At 34.7% G+C, this 18,792-nt stretch overlaps 1 protein-coding gene across 4 annotated transcripts in view; it reads right to left on the bottom strand.

The window, feature by feature from the left end:
* The window catches only part of USP3 (ubiquitin specific peptidase 3), a 92,042-nt gene that overhangs the window by 21,840 nt on the left and 51,410 nt on the right, over positions 1–18,792 (bottom strand). For 3 of the 4 annotated variants that reach the window (XM_036903102.2, XM_057488875.1, XM_036903104.2), the window contains 4 exons: positions 12,998–13,144; positions 12,275–12,319; positions 9,507–9,613; positions 9,274–9,354 (listed from right to left, as the gene is read on the bottom strand). In XM_036903102.2, coding sequence (XP_036758997.1) covers positions 9,274–9,354; positions 9,507–9,613; positions 12,275–12,319; positions 12,998–13,144 — 380 coding nt within the window. The remainder of the gene's footprint in view (positions 1–9,273; positions 9,355–9,506; positions 9,614–12,274; positions 12,320–12,997; positions 13,145–18,792) is intronic. The other variant, XM_036903103.2, reaches the window with a different exon arrangement.

Raw genomic sequence — 18,792 nt, 5'->3', positions numbered from 1 at the left:
TCTCAAGATTGCCTGGCTTTTCGGCGTCTTTTGTGGTTTCATACAAATTTTGGGATTTTTCTAGTTCTGTGAAAAATGCCATTGGTATTTTGATAGGGATTGCATTAAATCTATAGATTGCTCTGGGCAGGATAGTCATTTTGACAATATTAATTTTTCTATTCATGAGCATGGAATAGCTTTCCATTTATTTGTGTGTCAATTTCTTTCATCAGTGTCACATAGTTTTCAGCATATGTCTTCCACCCCCCTGGTTAGATTTATTCCTAGGTATTATTTTTGATGCAATTTTAAATGAGATTTTCTTGATTTCTCTTTCTGCTAGTTTATTATTAGAATATAGAAATACAAAAGATTGATGTATATTGATTATGTGTCCTACAACTTTACTAAATTCATTGATTAGTTCTAACAGTTTCTTGATAGAGTCTTTAGGGTTTTCTATATATAATATGTCATCTGAAAATAGTGACAGCTTTACTTCTTCCTTTCTAATTTGGATGGCTTTTATTTTTCTTGCCTAATTGCTCTGGCTAGGACTTCCAGTACTATGTTGAATAAACATGGCAAGAGTGGACATCCTCATTCCTGATCTTAAGAGGAAAAGCTTTTAGCTTTTTACTAAACATGATGTTGTATATGGCCTTTATTATGTTGAGGTATGTTCCCCCTATACCCACTTTGTTGAGAGTTTTTATCATGAATGGATATTGAATTTTGTCAAATGCTTTTTCAGCATCTACTGAGATAAGTATATGGATTTTATTCTTCCTTCTGTTAATATGGCACATCACATTGATTTTCAGATATTGAACCATCCTTGCATCTGTGGAATAAATCCCATTTAGTTGTGATAATAATGTAGCACATCCTGTTGTATTTTTTAATTCAGTTTGCTAATATTGAGGATTTTTGCATCTATGTTCATCTGGGATATTGGACTGTAATTTTCTTTTTTTGTGTCTTTGTCTGGTTTTAGTATCAGAGTAGTGCTGGCCTTATAGAATGAGTTTGGAAATATTCTTTTCTTTTGTTTTTTGGAATACTTTAAGAAGTGTAGGTATTAGCTCTTCTTTGAATGTTTGGTAGAACCTGTCCATGAAGACTTCTGGTCCTGGACTTTTGTTTTTTGGGTTTTTTGATCACCAATTTCATTACCGGTTTTGGTCTATTCAGATTTTCTAATTCTTCCTGGGTCAGTGTTGGAAGATTGTATGTTTCTAGAAATTAATCCATTTCTTCTAGGTTGTCCAATTTATTGGCAACAATTCTATGAAAATATAATTTTTCATTGAAATCTCTTATAATCCTTTGAATTTCTGTGGTGTTAGTTATAACTACTCTTTCATTTCTTATTTTTTGTCTTTTTTTTTTCTTGGTAATAGGTCTAGCTAAAGGTTTGTCAATTTTGTTACTATTTTCAAAGAATGAGTTCCTGGTTCCGTTGATATTTTTCTATTGTTTTCTTGGTCTCTATTTCATATGTTTTTGCTCTGATCTTTATTATATCCCTCCTTCTACTAACTTTGGGCTTTGTTTGTTCTTTTCCTATTTCCTTTAGTTGTTAGATTATTTGATCTTGTTTCTGTTGGAGATAGACTTGTATTGCTGTGAACTTCCCTCTTAGAACTGCTTTTGCTGCATCCCACAAATTTTGAAGCATTATTTGTTTTCATTTGTCTCCATGTATTCTTGTAATGTCCTCTTTGATCTGCTCATTGATCCACTGATTATCTAATATCATGTTGTTTAGCTTCCATGTGTTTGTGTTTTTCCCAGTTTTTTGTTACTGATTTCTATTTTCATACCATCACAGTCAAAAAAGATTCTGATTCTTGAAACAATTTCAGTCTTCTTAAATTTGAGACTTGTGACCTTACATGTGATCTTTCCTGGAAAATGTTAGATGTGCTCTTGAGAAGAAGGTGTATTCTGATTTTGAATGGAATGTTCTGTATATACATCTGTTAAGTTTATCTTGTCTAATGTCACTGTTTTCTTATTGATTTTCTGTCTGGATAATCTATCCATTGATGTAAGGGGAGTGTTAGTTCCCTACTATTATGATATTATTGTCAATTTCTCCTTTTAGGTCTGTTAGTATTTGCTTTATAATTTTGGTGCTATATTGAGTACATAGATATTTACAACTGTTATATCCTCTTGTTGAGCTGGTCCCTTTATCATCACACACTGCCTTTGTCTCTGGTTACCTTCTTTGTTTTGGAGTATTTTGTCTGATACAAGTACTACTGCTACTCCTGCTTTTTCCTTGCTTCTGTGTCCATCCATTCACTTTCAGCCTGTGTGTGTCTTTAGGACTGAAGTGAGTCTCTTACAGGCAGCGTATAGATGGGTTTTGTTTCTTTATCCATTCAGCCACCCTATGTGTTTCGACTGGAGCATTTAGTCCATTTACATTTAAAGTAATTATTGATCTGGGTGCAATTGTTGTCTTTTTTTATTTTTATTTTTTTAGTTCTCTTCCTTTCTTCTCTTGCTCTCTTCCTTTGTGATTTGATAACTTATTTTAGTGTTATGCTTGGATTCCTTTCTCTTTATTTTTTATTTTTTTGTATATGTAATATGGGCTTTTAGTTTGTGGTTACCATAGGTTCATATGCATTCTATATACATAACAGTCTATATTAAACTGATGATTGCTTAATTTCAAACACATTCTAAAAGCACTACATTTTTATTATCCCACACACATATTTTATGTATGTCATAATTTACACCTTTTTCTATTGTGTATCCCTTGACTTAATTTTTATGTATAATTGATTTTACTACTTTTGTCTTTTGAACTTCATACTCATTTTGTAAGTGATTTGTCTTCTACCCTTACTGTAGATTTGCTTTCACTGACGGCAAAAAGTTTATTTTTTCCATTTAAAGAAGTCCCTTTAATTTATCCTGCTCATAAGGTCAGGTTAGTGGTGATGAATTCTTTTACAATTTGTTCATCTGGAAAACTTTTTCTTTCTCCTTCAATTCTGAATGATAACCTTGCTGGGTATTCTTGGTTGTAGATTTTTCCCTTGTGCACTTTGAGTATTTCATGCCACTCTTGTCTGGCCTATAGAGTTTCTGCTGGAAAATCTGATAACCTTATGACGTATCCCATGTAGATAACTGTCTGCCTTTCTCTTGCTGCCTTTAAAATTCTGTTTAATCTTTGTCATTTTAATTACTGTGAGTCTTAGTATGGACTTCCTTGGGTTCCCCTTATTGGAGGGAGGCTCTGCATTTCCAGGACCTGGATGTGTTTCCTTCCCCAGGTTGGACAAGTTTTCAGCTATTATTTCTTCATATAGATCTTTTGCCCTTTTCTCTCTCTCTTCTTCTGGGACCTCTTTTATGCAAATATTGTTTCATTTGGAGTTGTCATAGAGCTCTCACCATCTTCTAAGTTTAGAAATTCTTCTTTCTCTTGCTCAAGTTGGTTATTTTCCACTCTACCCTGTCTTCCAGATCCATTTTTCTGTATCCTGTAATGTTGTTAATTCCCTTGATTGCATTTTTTCATTTCAGTTATTGTATTTTTCATCTCTTACTGGTTCTTTTTTATATTTTCTCTTTGTTAAAGTTCTTTCTAAGTTCATCTATTCTTTCCCCAGTTCAGTGAACACCTTTATGACTGTTACTTTGAGTTCTTTATCAGGTAGATTGCTTCTCTGTTTCCTTTAGTACTTTTTTTGGTGTTGTGTCTTGTTCTCGGTTTGCCAACTGCTACCTTTTTATAAAACGGCTTTAAATCTCCTTAACCATGGTATTTCTGGACAGAAGGCTTATAAGGGATGTTTGTTTTCCTCTGTGCTTTTTTGAATTTTCCTCTTTCCCCCAGTTTCATTGTTGAAACCTATACTCACACAAACATGTTTCTTTAAGAGGAAAAGTTGCCCACATAGTGGATCTCTGGCAACTTGCTGCACTGATGGACAGTGACTGCATTGGGGTATGTGTGGGGACCTGATAATATGGGTAAATGTAGTAATAACCATATTATTTTTTCATGTAAAATCTTCATAAGAGTGTATATCAATTATACCTTAATAAAAATTTTTTTAAAAAAGAGGAAGAGTGCCCAGATACAGCATATCCTTGATATTCACAGACTTAGCAATTGTCATTTTTAACTATCTGGAAAATCTGAATGACCCTGAAATGTACTACAGTTTAAAATTTTGCAGCAGCATGAATATGAATTTCACTTTTCAAAACTCCTATGTGGAAGTGTATTACGCAACTACCCATCATTCACATCTCAGCAAAACTTTGTTGTTCTCTACTTACCTTCACATCTCTCATTAAGGATCTGAGGACGGTGCTTAAATTTTTCATTTGTACTTTATTGCATTTCATGAGGAAAAAAATAATATATGCCATAGTGGTTTTTGAAACTCCTAAGATTCTCAAAGATTTTAGGGCATATATTTCACAAATGTCAGTCTTTCACATTATATAAACTGTTAAACAGCATCCCTATGGAGAGCAGGGAACAAAACTGGTTTGTTGAAGTTATTAGATCACCTTCATGCACTATATAAATTTAGTTTAGTAAAGCAGTAATTGGGATGTATGCATAAATTATTCCACATTTTGTTTTACTCTCCCAAAATAAATACATAAAGGTGACATGATAGGTTAAAAAAAAATTCAAACAATATAGAAGAATGAAAATTAAGTCATTCCTTTTCTTACTGAATCCCACTTCCCTAAGATTATCACTGTTACAGATCGACTATGTTTATTTATCTTATAAAATGGAGTCATTCTATGTATTTCCAAGGATAGTTGTTTTACTGCACAGTATTTTGTAGCTATCTTTAACTGCTATGTAGTGCAATTTTTTTAAACAATTTTTAATTAAGGTATTGACATACAGTCTTATGAAGGCTTCACATGAAAAACAATGTGGTTGCTACATTCACCCATATTATTGAGTCCCCCCTGATACCCCATTGCAGTCACTGTCCATCAGTGTAGTAAGATGCCACAGTCACTACTTGTCTTCTCTGTGCTACTGTCTTCCCCATGATCCCCCCCTACACCATGTGTACTAATCATCATACCCCTCAATCCCCTTCTCCCTCCCTCCCAACCCACCCTCCCCAACCCCTCCCCTTTGGTAACCACTAGTCCCTTCTTGGAGTTTGTGGGCCTGCTGCTGTTTTGTTCCTTTAGTTATGCTTCGTTGTTATACTCCACAAATGAGGGAAATCATTTGGTAATTGTCTTTCTCCGCTGGGCTTATTTCACTGAGCATAATACCCTCCAGCTCCATCCATGTTGTTGCAAATGGTAGGATTTGTTTCTTTCTTATGGCTGAATAGTATTCCATTGTGTATATGTACCACAATCTTCTTTATTCATTCATCTATGTAGTGCAATTTATTAAACCTATGCCCTACTGGTAGACATAGAAACTTTTTCTGATTTTGTGCAATAACAAAGGATGCTTCAGTAAACATCTTTTATATGTGTTATTGCCCACATATGCAAGTGAAATTATGTCTAAGGAAATGCCCACTAAAAATGGTGATCACTACCCTCCAAAAATTGTATTGGTCTATACTCCTAACACCAACATATGAGAGTACCCATTTCAGTAACAACAGATGTTACCTATTTTTATCATTCTGACCAATTTTGCTTTATTTATACTTTCTTGAATATAAATGAGACAGTATTTTTTCAGATGTTCAAGTGCCCATTTACATCTTTTTCTTACATACTTTGTCTAAATACTCTTTTCCACGTTACAATTTTTTTTATTTCTATTTTGTTTATGGTAACTTTTACCATTATGCAGTTAAATTTAAGAATTTTTTTTTCCTTCATGGGTTCTGGCCTTGTGATATACTTAGAGTGCCCCTACAACAATAGCAAAATGATATTTTCCTATAGTGTGCTGTGGTTTTATTTTTCATATTAAATATTGAAACCTCAGATTAATTTGGGAAAAGATACTAGTTATGGGTGAAATTAACATTTATCCCAAATATTATTTTACACTAACACCATTTGACTAACTTTTCTCCACTGAAGTTTTTCCTTTGCTATATAATAAATTCTCATATACATTTTTGTATCAGCACCTGCTAAATTAGTACTTCTAGGACATTTCCTATCTCACCTCTTTCCTGCTCCCCTGTCTTCATTTGAAAACCTCAACTTTTAGGAATTTCTGCTCACTGAACAAATTAGAATTAATTTAATTAATTTGGGGGGAAAACTGGTATCTCTAGCATCTTGGGTCTTCCCATCGAAGAATATGATAAAGCTCTGTTTATGCAGGCTTTTGTCTGTATTTAAATTTTTTTAAATCAAGGGCTTAGAAAAGCAGGTCTCCAGCCCAGTCCTGCTTTTAAACACTCTCATAATTTCCAACTGTTCTAGGTATGTGATTAATTCATCTGCAAATGTTGATACATTTAGTCTTTCCTCTTCTTTCTTTCCTTATCTATTGCCTTCCTTATCAGTAGGCGGCATCCTGGCTGATTCCTGATTATAAGGGAAAAGCATTAGTGCTTCACTGTTAATTTATGGGATTATCCATCAAAAGCTATCAATGATCATCATAGTTAAGAATGTTTCTATTCCTCTTTAATAAGAGTTAAAAGAGGGTTTTTTCCCTTCTTTTAATCAGTGTTGGATTTGGAATTTTATCAAAACCTATTTGGGCATTTTGATTTGTCTTCTCCCAATAAATTATATGTTCTAATAGTAAATCAATCTTGCATTATTGGCATATATCCTACTTGACCTCTGAATATTATTTAGTACAGTATTGGATTCTTTTTGCTAATACTTAGTTTTCTTCGATCTGTAGTATTAGTAAGATTAGGCTACATTTTCTTTCCTTTTTGATAGTATCTTTGTCAGGTTTTAGAACTAGGATTAGTAAGCCTCTCATAATACGCATACTTTTGTTAATTTCAAATCCCAGGTTTTCTCCCCACCACCTTTCCTATGTAAATGAAAAAACTAAGCTTAACATTTACAAATCCAAAAAGCACAGAAGTAGTTCTTGCCAAGTAGACTTACAAAGCATGTAAAAGCAAGATTTATCAGGTAATCACACATCTCCACCTCTAGTTAGTAAAGAAATGCGTATCAACCAACTAAGATTCATCACACTTCAGATGTCCAAGAAAAGTAGTGCCTTAATTGATAATGATAACAGTGGTAAACAAAAAGATAAGGTCCAGTAACTCCCCATTCTCTACTTTAAGACAACAGTAAGTTCATTAATAAAATAAAAATCAAGTCCAAGAATTCAAAGGAAAGCCAGCTAAGAATACAGGAAATATGTTCCCAACCAAACCCTAAAACACCTCAGGATGCTAACACCAATTACATCAGATTTCAATGAGGCTATAGTAAGAAAACACTGCTTGGAATGTGAGGCAAATCCCATTGGCCACTTTTCTTGTTTGCAGTACCAGGCACCCACCTAAGCTGTGTCATATACTTTCCTCCTGGATGGTCTCAAGCAGAGAAAGTCTCTCAGTATTAAAACATCTGGAAAAGGCAGTAAGTGCAATGCTGTAGAGGCAATTAAGAGCCATGTATTTCACCAATTCTGCATAGGAAGGCATTGTGGAAGGAAGGAAAGAAGCCCGAACAAACCAGTGTCTCTGGGCCTTCCAACCAAAGATCATTGGACTTACTGGGTTTTGTTTTTTTTGTTTTTTTTGGGGGGGGTTTGTTAAACATTAGGAAATATGGTTCAAGTATATATCCTTGTATTAAATATATATCATTGTATTTATATTGAGGAACAGCACTTCTTAACATCATTATTACTCTTCTTTTTGAAAAAATTAGAAGATGAAGCCATAACCCAATTTGGATTACATAATTTAAGGCTCTCAAATTCCTTTAATAATTTAATTCTCATTGATTTCCTGTCTAAATTTTACTTCTATTCACATGCCATAGAAAGAATGCCTTGACATTTGATATTAAGCATATTGTGATATTCTCTTCATCTCAAATAGGCTAAAAAAAGTTTTGGAGAAATATAGCCATATATTTTAGGGGGAAGTGAGTAGCTAGGGCTTCCTTAAATTTCTTCTGTACTCCTGTCCAAAAGAGATAATCAACACTGTTGCCTAGGTGGTGAACAAATGAAAAGTACAAGATGTTTTCATACATGGAGTTGCTTTGTTTTTGTTTCTCACAGTAGTCCAGTGTCTTTGACAGTCATTCCTGAGAGATTCCAAGAAATGGCCTGAGTAACAGTACAACAAGCAAGACCTTGCTGCTCCGCGTGAAGCAAGCCAAATGCTGCACGTGCACCCGTGACAGGCATGTCTGTCTCTGCCCCAGCGGGAAGTTACTTTTTTTACTAGGATAATTTGATTCTAGGGTAACTCTCTCCAGTAGAACTTTCTGAAATAATAGGAATGTTCTGCATCTGCTGTCTAATACAGTAGCCACATGTGGTTACTTAGCACCTGAAATCTTACTTTATGTTAATTTTACATTTTGCCAGCTACCTGTGACTGACTCATGGTTGCTATATTGGACAGTGAAGTCTTATTTAGACCAATGGAATCCTTTGTGGGAAAAGATTATATGTGTGTGTCCATATAAATACATCATTATGACAGTACTCCCTAAAACACCTGAAGGAAGAGGAAAGAACTGCTTTTATTATACCGAACAGTATAGAGTCACATAATGATAGAACACTCACTAGGTCCTCTTTTCTTCTATCCTAGTTTCTTCTTTTATGACTAACAAGAACAATTAGTCATTGCCTGGACTAAGTCAATTTATCAAAGAAAAAATATGTTCAAATCTCCCAAAGTAAATGTGAATTTTAATGCAATTAAAAGCAGGGCCTCAGGCTTAACCAAGAGTTGTGTGTCATCAATAGATTTCTCAAACTATTAATCATCAAATAGATTTCTCAAACTATTAATCAAAGAATAAAAATCGCAATTTAGAAAACTTTGCTAAGTATTCTTTCTTCCTATGGATACTAGTGGGATATTCATAGAATAAATTCTATTTCATTAAGCCAGAAAAAGTCTTATTATAGACTCTCAATTTTAAAACCAGTATTAAAAAGAAGAGAAAGGTGAGGAATATTTTATGCTTCCCCTATTATCTGGCAGGCACATACAGGAAGAAACATTTGGGTGTTACTTTAAAAACAGAAATATATTAAAGCAATTGACAACATAGCACACAGAGATAAAACTTATCTATTCAGCTATGGCAGAAAAAAATTGTAAGACATTAAAGTATCTTTACCTCGTAATGAACAAACTGGTCCATTTTCTTGATTCTTAGTGCGCTTATTTCTGAACTGACTTGGAATATCTAATGAAAGGTCTTGAAATAGAAAAACAGCTGTTAGAGGCATAACTACACTCAAGAAATAATTTCAAAAATAGATGTACTCTTAAAATTTATCTCAGTTTTCAAAAGAAACATTAAAAGTTTTAACTACAGTATTATATCCCCACATGCCAAATATGCCTTACCTAGGAATGGATCGAACTTTCTAGATTCTGTCCCACATATGAGGCAGTTCACCTCATTTTGGAGGATGCCTCCGAATATAGCCGTGACAACTGTAGATGCTCCATTTCTAAAGAGAATCACCACACAGGAAAATATCTCAGTAAAAAACAATTATTTGTAAAAGCTCTTATAGGTGATTCCCCTTGGAGGAATATGTATATCATTTATATTTATGCAATAATAAAAACTTCAAAGCTATACAGATTTATACTAAATAAAAGGTGTATGCCACTGACTGGCCCATCCCCAGACCCTCTTCCAATCCCATTACTTTCTTCAAAAGTAAGTAATACTGGACATTTGCCATTGCTAACAAACGGGTCTCACACATGCCTGTACTTAGGACCCTACCGCCCTTCCAAATATGTCCCTCAAAGAAGACGCTGCCTTGTATTTGGATCTTTGCAAGGCCTGTCCTATTACAGAGAGCTATCTCAATTACTTTACTTTCAAAACAACCTTCACTGGAGACAGTTTTAGATTGTTTAGATGGTCATCTGTCATATTTGAGGGAAAAAGAGGTAAAGAAATTTAACACATATTTAGTAATTATTGGTGGAGTTATGACTTCACAATAGAAGTGCTCGATGTCACTGTCAACAAGCCTTCTAAAAATTTCACTTAATATTTTAAGTAATTTCCTTGTGGAAATCAAGAACACACCACTTTAAAAACAATACAAAACCAGTTGTCCTAATGTTAGGTAACCATTCTGGGCTTCAACTTCATCAAATGTGTAACAGGAATACCATTTATCTACCTCAGACTGGGCCTGGTGTGAAGATGAAATGAAGTATCTATGTACAGTCCTTTTAGAAAAGTGCTTACCAGAAAGAAAGCCCATACGGTGTTTGGGGGCTATTTTATTAGCATAATAATTAGGATCATACCTGTCTTTTGCTTCTCTTTTTTCCCCTAAGTAAGCATCTTGAACTTGTCCCTCATGCTCTGACAGCGGCATGGCATGCCACCGTATGGATGCAAGAACAGATACAAGACCAAGCAAGAAAGTGACCCAAATGCTGTTTTACAGCACTTCCTGTATGCCACACTCTATCCTACGTACTGTCCACATACTAAATCCATGAAGAAGTAGATGCAATTATTCCCATTTCACAGACCAGGAAGTTGAGGTCCAAAGGTTATTTGGTCCAAGGTCACATAGCTGATCCCGGTCTGAGCACCTGCTCTTAACCCTATGCTCCTTGTAATTTAGCCAATATAGTATTAATGTTTCATTGTTTTCTAACATTAATAAGACTACACCCAACACTTATGTGTTAACCTTTGTGCACTTATGCAATTATTTGAGCCAGTAAAATGCTCTTTTTCACTAAAGGCAATCTGAGGTGGTTTCTATCGCTTGCAATCAATAATACTCCTACAACATTGAACCGTATCTTCTGAGTTGCTCCAAATTAAATCTACTTCATTGAGAAACAAAACCTACCCAAGCAATTCTATGATTTTAGAAGTTTGTTTCCTTTTCTAGGTAAGGGCTTCCTTCCTTTACTGGCAAAAGAAGATACTACAGCTTTAATTTTTTTTAAGTTGTTCAGAATGTATATGGCTTATGTAAATTGAACCAAAAGAGATGATACATTCAGAACCATAAGATACAATAGCCATTTCAGGTTTTAGGCTTAATACCTGTTTCACAAACAAAGGACATATATACAAAAAAAATCTTAAAAGGAAAAAAAAAGAACTATTCTTTCATACTGATGCTCACATACAGTGCTGCCTTTTAATTAAAATGGAAACTACATTATTAAAAAGCAACACATTAAAACTCAATGTAGTTCTTCCTTAAAGAGAAGAATATCAATCAAGTCTTGGCTATCTGATGTATGTGGCATTAAGTTTAGGTATACAATGACTTAAAACAATATTTGTAAATAATTTCAAAATCGCTCTTCTGTTTATTATAACTGCACACCAAGAATGTTTAAATATTGGCTACTTGGACAAGCTTTTACACTGCTGGCTCCTTTACACCAGCACTAACGATTTTCTATGTACTAAAAACACATCCGCCACTTATTTCTACCATTCCCACCCTGATCTTTAAGTAAACACTATATTGCACAGGAGACCTTTTTTGTAGTTTTAGCAAATACAATTCTTAGAGCCTGCAATGTCTCCTCCAATGAATTTAAGGAAATATAAAGAAACCTGAATTTTGAATTTTTGAGTTTTTTCTGTCCCTAACTCACTGATGGAACTTGCAGTTAACATTCTTAAAATATCATGAAAGGTTATGGATGAATATTGAAAACTCATTAGTTACAAAAAGAATATCCTATGACTGTTATACAAAGTGATTGCATGAGGACGCCCTGGACATCAAACAAAATAGTAAAGACAATACCCTCTCACTTCACATTCTCAGTAGAGCCCAGTTCAATATGCTTTGTAAGTGAATATGCCATCATAAAATAAAAAACAATTTTTCATTTAATACAATTTTTAATTCAGTGCCAGTAACAAGAACAATTGTACCAGGTCACAGGTCCTTCCCTGTCTATTTTGAATTCTGACTGGAACCACAGCTACTAGGACCTGGAGGGCCAAACATTTTGAGAAGTAGGGAAACTCATATGGTTGCTCTTCACTAACACAGCCAGATTAGCTATGAGGCTTCCGTCACTAAAAAGACCTGATCTTACACTGAATTAGATTTATGGACTGCCAGGCAATATTATTGCAACCCCTGGATATTACTTACTCTTTTTTTTCTTTCTTTGGGGTGTTCATCTTGTAAATCCCTTTCCTGCATAGGTCAATACAAAACTTTTCAAAAAATGTGAACAAAAGGAGACTACAATTAACCAAAACCAGGCTAAAATAACAGTAAATCATCCCTACCTCAAGCAAATAAATATTCTAGTCTCAATGTATATTTTGGGGTATCAATACCTGGGAAAGCAATCCAAAATGTTTGTTTTGTGCATACTGAGATGAAAAGTGTTCTGAGAACTTAGAAATGCCTCAAGTTAATTAAAAAACAGACATACTTTAGGAAAATTCAAGTCCAAAATGAGGGTTTAAGAAAATTCACAAAATATTTTAAGCCTTTGTTTTTAGTGAACATTTGTATTTATAATTATTTTAGCACACAAAAACTAGGACTCCCATGCATTACTAAGTACACTTGAAGGAAAATTTTCAGGTGCTAAATGGTAAGATTTTCTATTGTTTTTTCAAGTTTTAAAATAATCGATACCAAAAACAACCAGAATGAAACCAAGATGCAAATAAAAGATGCCTCTAGTCTGCAAGCAGGAGGCACATGCTAATCCACTTGGTCATAAAGTTCAGGTGCACAAAAGTTTTAGCAAAGGTCCAGGAAAACACCTTACCTTCCATTGTAAATCTAATAAAAATACCAACAGGAATGCCTGAGGTCTTCCTTCAAAAAAAAAAAAAAAAAAAGGAAACTACATCTTACATGCAACATTTGTTACTTGCAGACAGAGTAGAATTCTCCTGAAGAATTACTGAGCGGGAAACACCATTGAAACCGCCCTGGAGTTCCAAGTGCAGGTGATCCAAAAGGTAGCGCATGAACTCGTGGGCGTCCTGCTGCTGGTAGCCCCTGGAAGCAGACAGGGACAGTCCGTCACCGGGGGGCCCTGCCCGTCCGGCCAGGCACGCAGGAGGCCGAACGCAGGGAAAGGGCCGCAGCCCCGTACGCAGAGCAAGCGAGCCGCTCCGACCCTTCATCCCCACGAGTCCCATATTCCATATGTAAAATTTCTAAAGGAAAAATTCTACAACTTAAAAACAAGTTTATACAGAATATTAGAGCTAATTGGACTTGTAGTGATCTTAACTGACCTCACTTCAGAGATGGGGAAAACTGAGGGACCAAAACAAGGGGATATATGAGCTGCCTAAAGTCCAGGAACAAGAAAGTGACCAAGATGGGGACTGTGACCCACGTCTCCCAGACGGACGGAACCTTCCCACTATCCCAAGTGGCCTCTCTAGAAGATGCTCCGATGTTAAAACTTCATACCTTACTCTCACCAAAAAAAAAAAAAGGTCTAAATCACTACTGTAAGAAATAAGAAATTTAAACTAATTCTTTAGATTTCAGGTTCTAATTTCACCTAAATACTAGGTGAAAGGAAGAAAAACTTTATCTGAAGAGTTAAAGATATCTAACAGTCTTTACTTGCATCCCAATCTGATTTCAAACGACATTTTTAAAATAAATACTTTAAGAATACATTGACTCATATATATTATGGTCTAGTTTAAACTTGACTATATAATAGCAATATAGTCCTAGATCACTTCTTACACTATATTCAGACAGGAAATTTATATGAAATTGTTATACTAATACAGATCAATGACACTGAATAGTAATGAAGGCTGATAGAAAATGAAGCTGGTGTAGTTGGGAGGTCACAAAGGTTTATGTATATAAATCAATGACATATAAAGTACTTTCATTAAACTATGGATAGAAAAGACTTCTGCTGATAGGGGGAGTCTAGTAACCATAATGTTGCTCATGCAATTGTAGATTAATGATACCAAAATAAAAATATATAAAAATAAAAAAATAAAAAAAGACTTCTGCCTATGGTTTGCCAGCATGGAAGGGTCTCTTTAATTTATCTTTAAATTACAAGTTTTCTGACTTGGTCTTGAGCCAAAACTTTCACCACTCTTCCAGGCAGTGGGTTCCATAAACAAAATTTCTTTCAACCAGAGTTTCTCAATCTATACATTGCCCCCATTTTTCAAAAATTTCTCCTGGAAATTATAAATTATGAAAACCATCTGCCTAATCAATGGAATTTAAGTCAGAAGTCCCTTTAGCATTTCACTGTAACTTTTTCTAAACTATTCAGCAGCTAAATATATGTTTAAGTACTTCTCCTAAAACTCATGAATAAAAATGTTAAAATTCACAGTCAAAATACAGTTGAGTCTCAAACAACTGAACAACATGAGGGTTGGAGAACCAACTCCCAGTGTAGTTGAAAATCCATGTGTAACTTTTGACTCCCCAGAAACTTGACTACTAATAACCTACTGTTGACCAGAAGCCTTACCAATCAAAACAGTTAACGCATAGTTTGTATGTTATATGTAGTATGTATTGCATTCTTAAAGCAAGCTGGAGAGAAGAAAATTTTTTCACATTGTTACAAATCTTCAAAAAATTTTCCAGTATGTTCATTGAAAAAAATCCACATATAAATGGATTCATGCAGTTCAAACCCATGTTTGTTCAAGGGTCAAATATATTCAAAATTGGTAGTTCCTTTATGTATCTAAGAAGGTGCTTTAAACTTTTCAACACATTTTTTTTTCATGACTCAAAGCTAAGATTACATTTTAGGTCATATCTGAAATTCTATCATATATATAAAAAAAGTTCTTTCTCACCAAAATAACCTAATATCTGTATACAGATTATTTCAACAACATCACCTCAACAGGTTATTTATGAATTAGTGAGGAAACTGATTCATAAAGAACCAACTGATACCTCTCTGACAGAGAAAACTGAGAAAAGAAGACACGGAAGAGTGGCTCTGGTTTTAACACTGTTCCTTATGTTCACTTAGATAACCTTCACCTAGATAAGACTACCACCTTGTTAATGTTTACAGAAAATCTGCATCATAAAGATTCTGTGAGAAATAATTGAAAGCACACTACAAATTAAAATAAACTAAAAAATATCCAGAAGCATCCCTTCTGAATGAGGGGGCTGGGAAAGAGGGGTGCTACTGAGGTAGTGTATAGGAACATGGGGGACACTGTCTCTTCACAACAAGTTTTATGCAATGAGACAAGCCTTATTTACCCAAATCTAAAAAACGGATGTTCCAATAAAAGATGAAAAAAGAAAATGTTACTTTTCAACTGGCTTGAGTGTGAAAAGCAGACAGTTCAAATAATGAAACAGACACTACAGAATGCAGACACACACAAGTACTCATGTGATGCCCCGACATACATAATTGTGACATATGCCTGTCCATTACTGACTCTTCACTACATTTTGGCAGTGCCGGTACATAAAGTGTAAAGTGGCAAAGTCCAGTGAAGAATAGTATCTTTACTGGAGTATCTCTACAGAATCAGATTTTACCTTTGTAGAACAAACTTCTTCTAAAATACCTAAAACACTAGAATTATAGATTCTGTTCATATTTAAAATATCTTTAACAGTCACAAAGGAATTTTAATTTATTGTTTCATCCAAATTATCTGCACATGTATCTATTCCTATCCAGTGTGTGGCACCAATGGTGATTTGAGTTTGTTCTAGACAAAAACACCAGAATATGAAAATGACAAAAGTGCTTGTTTGATCTACAAACACACAAAAAACAACAGCAAAATTCCTAGTTAGAACTACTATTGCTTAAATATAAAATAACAGCATAATATTTTGTAGTATTTACATATTCCTAAAAAGATTGGTAAATTAAAAGATAACATGCAAAGACCTATTTGTCTCCAAAGATCTTTTACATTTTCTACAAAGCCAAGTAGAATAGCTAGCACAGAATAAAGTTTCAGCAATTTATTCACCCACTTTTATACATTAATTACAATAAGACTGATTTTAAAAAAAACTAAAACTCTTTTGGGCAGTCAAGGCAAATACACTAAATTGTGATTCATGAGAGTAGAAACAGCATATTAAGTGATACGAGACGCAAGGGAATAAATGCCATGACCTGATCTGAATCATCAAGAAACTTTCCTGGAGAGTGTGAGCATTGAGCCAGATTCTACAGAAAGAAACGGGGACCGCAAGGCAAATACTATGGGCAAGAGGCACATGACAAACAGATGCAGAGGCAACAGACACAATCACGTTAAGGGAAGCAAGGAGTAAAAAAAGGCTTGCAGATCATCTTTTGACCCAGCAGTTCCTCTTTGAGATACTTGCATATGTATATATGAGACTATCCACTGCAGCACTGCTGGGAACAAGCAAAAGATAAGGAGCAACTATATAACCATTAGTAGGGGACTATTATATGCATTATGATATAACCATAAAATGGAGTATTATGCAGCCATAAAATGGACTGAGAAAGTAACTAATATACTAACATGAATCATCATCTCCCAAGTAGGAAAAAAAGATACGTTACCATTTATGTTAAAAATAACACACACATGCATATACCTGTATATATGCACACAGAATATCACTGAAAGAATACACAAAAAATCTAGTAACTGTGGTTACCTCCAGAAAGCAAAATGGCTGGGGATTGAGTAAGAGAAAAAAACTCATGCATCTGCTTTTTTTCTGTTTTGAAATTTTGAACCATTTGTATTTTCCTTTTAAAAAAATGAGGTATTCTACCACTTCAGCATTTTATTAAAAAAATAATAATAATAATAATAAGGGAGAAATGTGGGATTCACATATAAATCAAGTATAAAAATCAAACGAATAATCATACCTGACTTGATTGTTTATAGTTCATGATGCGTGATCAAAACCGAAAGTTTCTGTGATGACTGCCCTTGCACTGTTCACCGTGTAAGAACTTATTCACTATGTAAGAACTTATTCTCCATGTAAGAACTTGTTCGTTATGCTTCAGAAGATTGGAGACTGTTGAGAATTAGGCTTGGGGTTGATCAATGATTGTGCATTGAGTCCCCTATACAGAATTTTATTGTTGTTAACCATTTGATCAATAAATGTGAGAGATGCCCTCTCAAAAAAAACCCAAAAAAATGAGGTATTTTTAATGAAAAAGAAAAGGACAGAAAAGGCTGGGCATACTAAAGAGCCATAAGAAGTGTGGGAAGCAGGTCTATGTGTTGGGAAGGTCAAACTTCTGGAACATTTTCCCTTCTGTGTCACTGGCTTTGGTTTGGGTGAAAAGAGAAAGAATAGTTTTGGTGGTTTCTACATCCAAAACTGTTGATTATAATTAGAGTAGATTATTTTCTGCTTTATTTAATAAACAAAAGTTGTTCCTACTTCTACATGCATGTCTGTATTTCAGTGCCCTCGTTTCATGCCAAGGGATCAAATTCCCTAGACACTGTACATATCAGTCAAGGAAAATGGGCCTTACAAAAAAATTTTACTTTGGGATTATAAATATAATAGAAACATAGTTCAAGACTCACTGCGTTTCCACATAGGTGTGTTGTAAGAACTTTATCCCACACACCCAGAAGGAGTAACAGCTGTAAGAAAGCCCTACCCCTGTCTCACACCAGGCCTTGTGCAGTGACCTGGCACCAAACCTGTATCTGTCATGTGATCTCAAGACCTAGATCTAACCAACAAAAACTTACTCTTTGATTACCTGAAAACGTGGAACAATCTCAACAATTACAGGACTAAGAGAAAGCCCTGCTAAGAATGCACAGGCATCCTACTGTCATCAGTCATTAAGAAAATCTGAGAACTCACGTGTGTGAGGAATCAACTCAGGAAAATCCATGCCAAATTCCTCGACCTGGTTACCTTTTTGAAAAACTCTTTCCCTTCACCGGTAGGAATAACAGAATGTGTAAGATTAAGCAGCTAACAACTAAATTATGCTCACTGCTGGTCAATAAAAACTAGAAAGGGCAAAAATGTGGGCAGATTTAAAGGAAAACCAGGATTTTATTGAATGGACATTTCATAATGTTTGTTAACTCCCAATTAAGGATAAGGGACCTGAGCCACCATGCAGACCAAGTTAGTTGGCGGGCCTCACTCAGGCATGTGACAAATCACTGTTAGCACATCTATCACTGAAACGACCTGGGCTCTAATTCTGGTCCTAACACTTAACTGCATGTGTCAAACTGAACAGGTTGCTCCTCCTCTACCTCAGCTTTGCCTTCTCAAAATGAGGCTAATGCCTCCTAATTTTGATGGGAATTTTGTTGTTGTGTTTTTTAATGATGATCAGATATGAAATACTTAAAGTGCTAGGCAAAAAGACAAAATCATGTTAAAGAAAGCAAGGAGTAAAAAAGACTTGCAGAAAATGACTATCAAAACTACAAAAATTACACAGTAGGGATTCAATAAATGGAAACTATTCTATGTGATAATAAAACACAAAGATTAAATCCCTATCAAGAGTCTAGGTGATTATGTTAGAAATTTTATATTAAGTCCATATCTGATTAATGGTAACTTAAGTCATTTGTACTTTTCCTACTTGGAGTCGAAAAAGTCTAAAATCCTTACAGAATTAGTCTCTCCTGAGAGGACATTTAAATGGCATGATATAT

The sequence above is a fragment of the Manis pentadactyla genome, chromosome 11 (assembly GCF_030020395.1).
Source record: "Manis pentadactyla isolate mManPen7 chromosome 11, mManPen7.hap1, whole genome shotgun sequence".
Lineage (NCBI taxonomy): Eukaryota > Metazoa > Chordata > Mammalia > Pholidota > Manidae > Manis > Manis pentadactyla.
The sequence above is the reverse complement of the archived record's forward strand: the minus strand, read 5'-3'. Positions and strand labels throughout refer to the sequence as shown.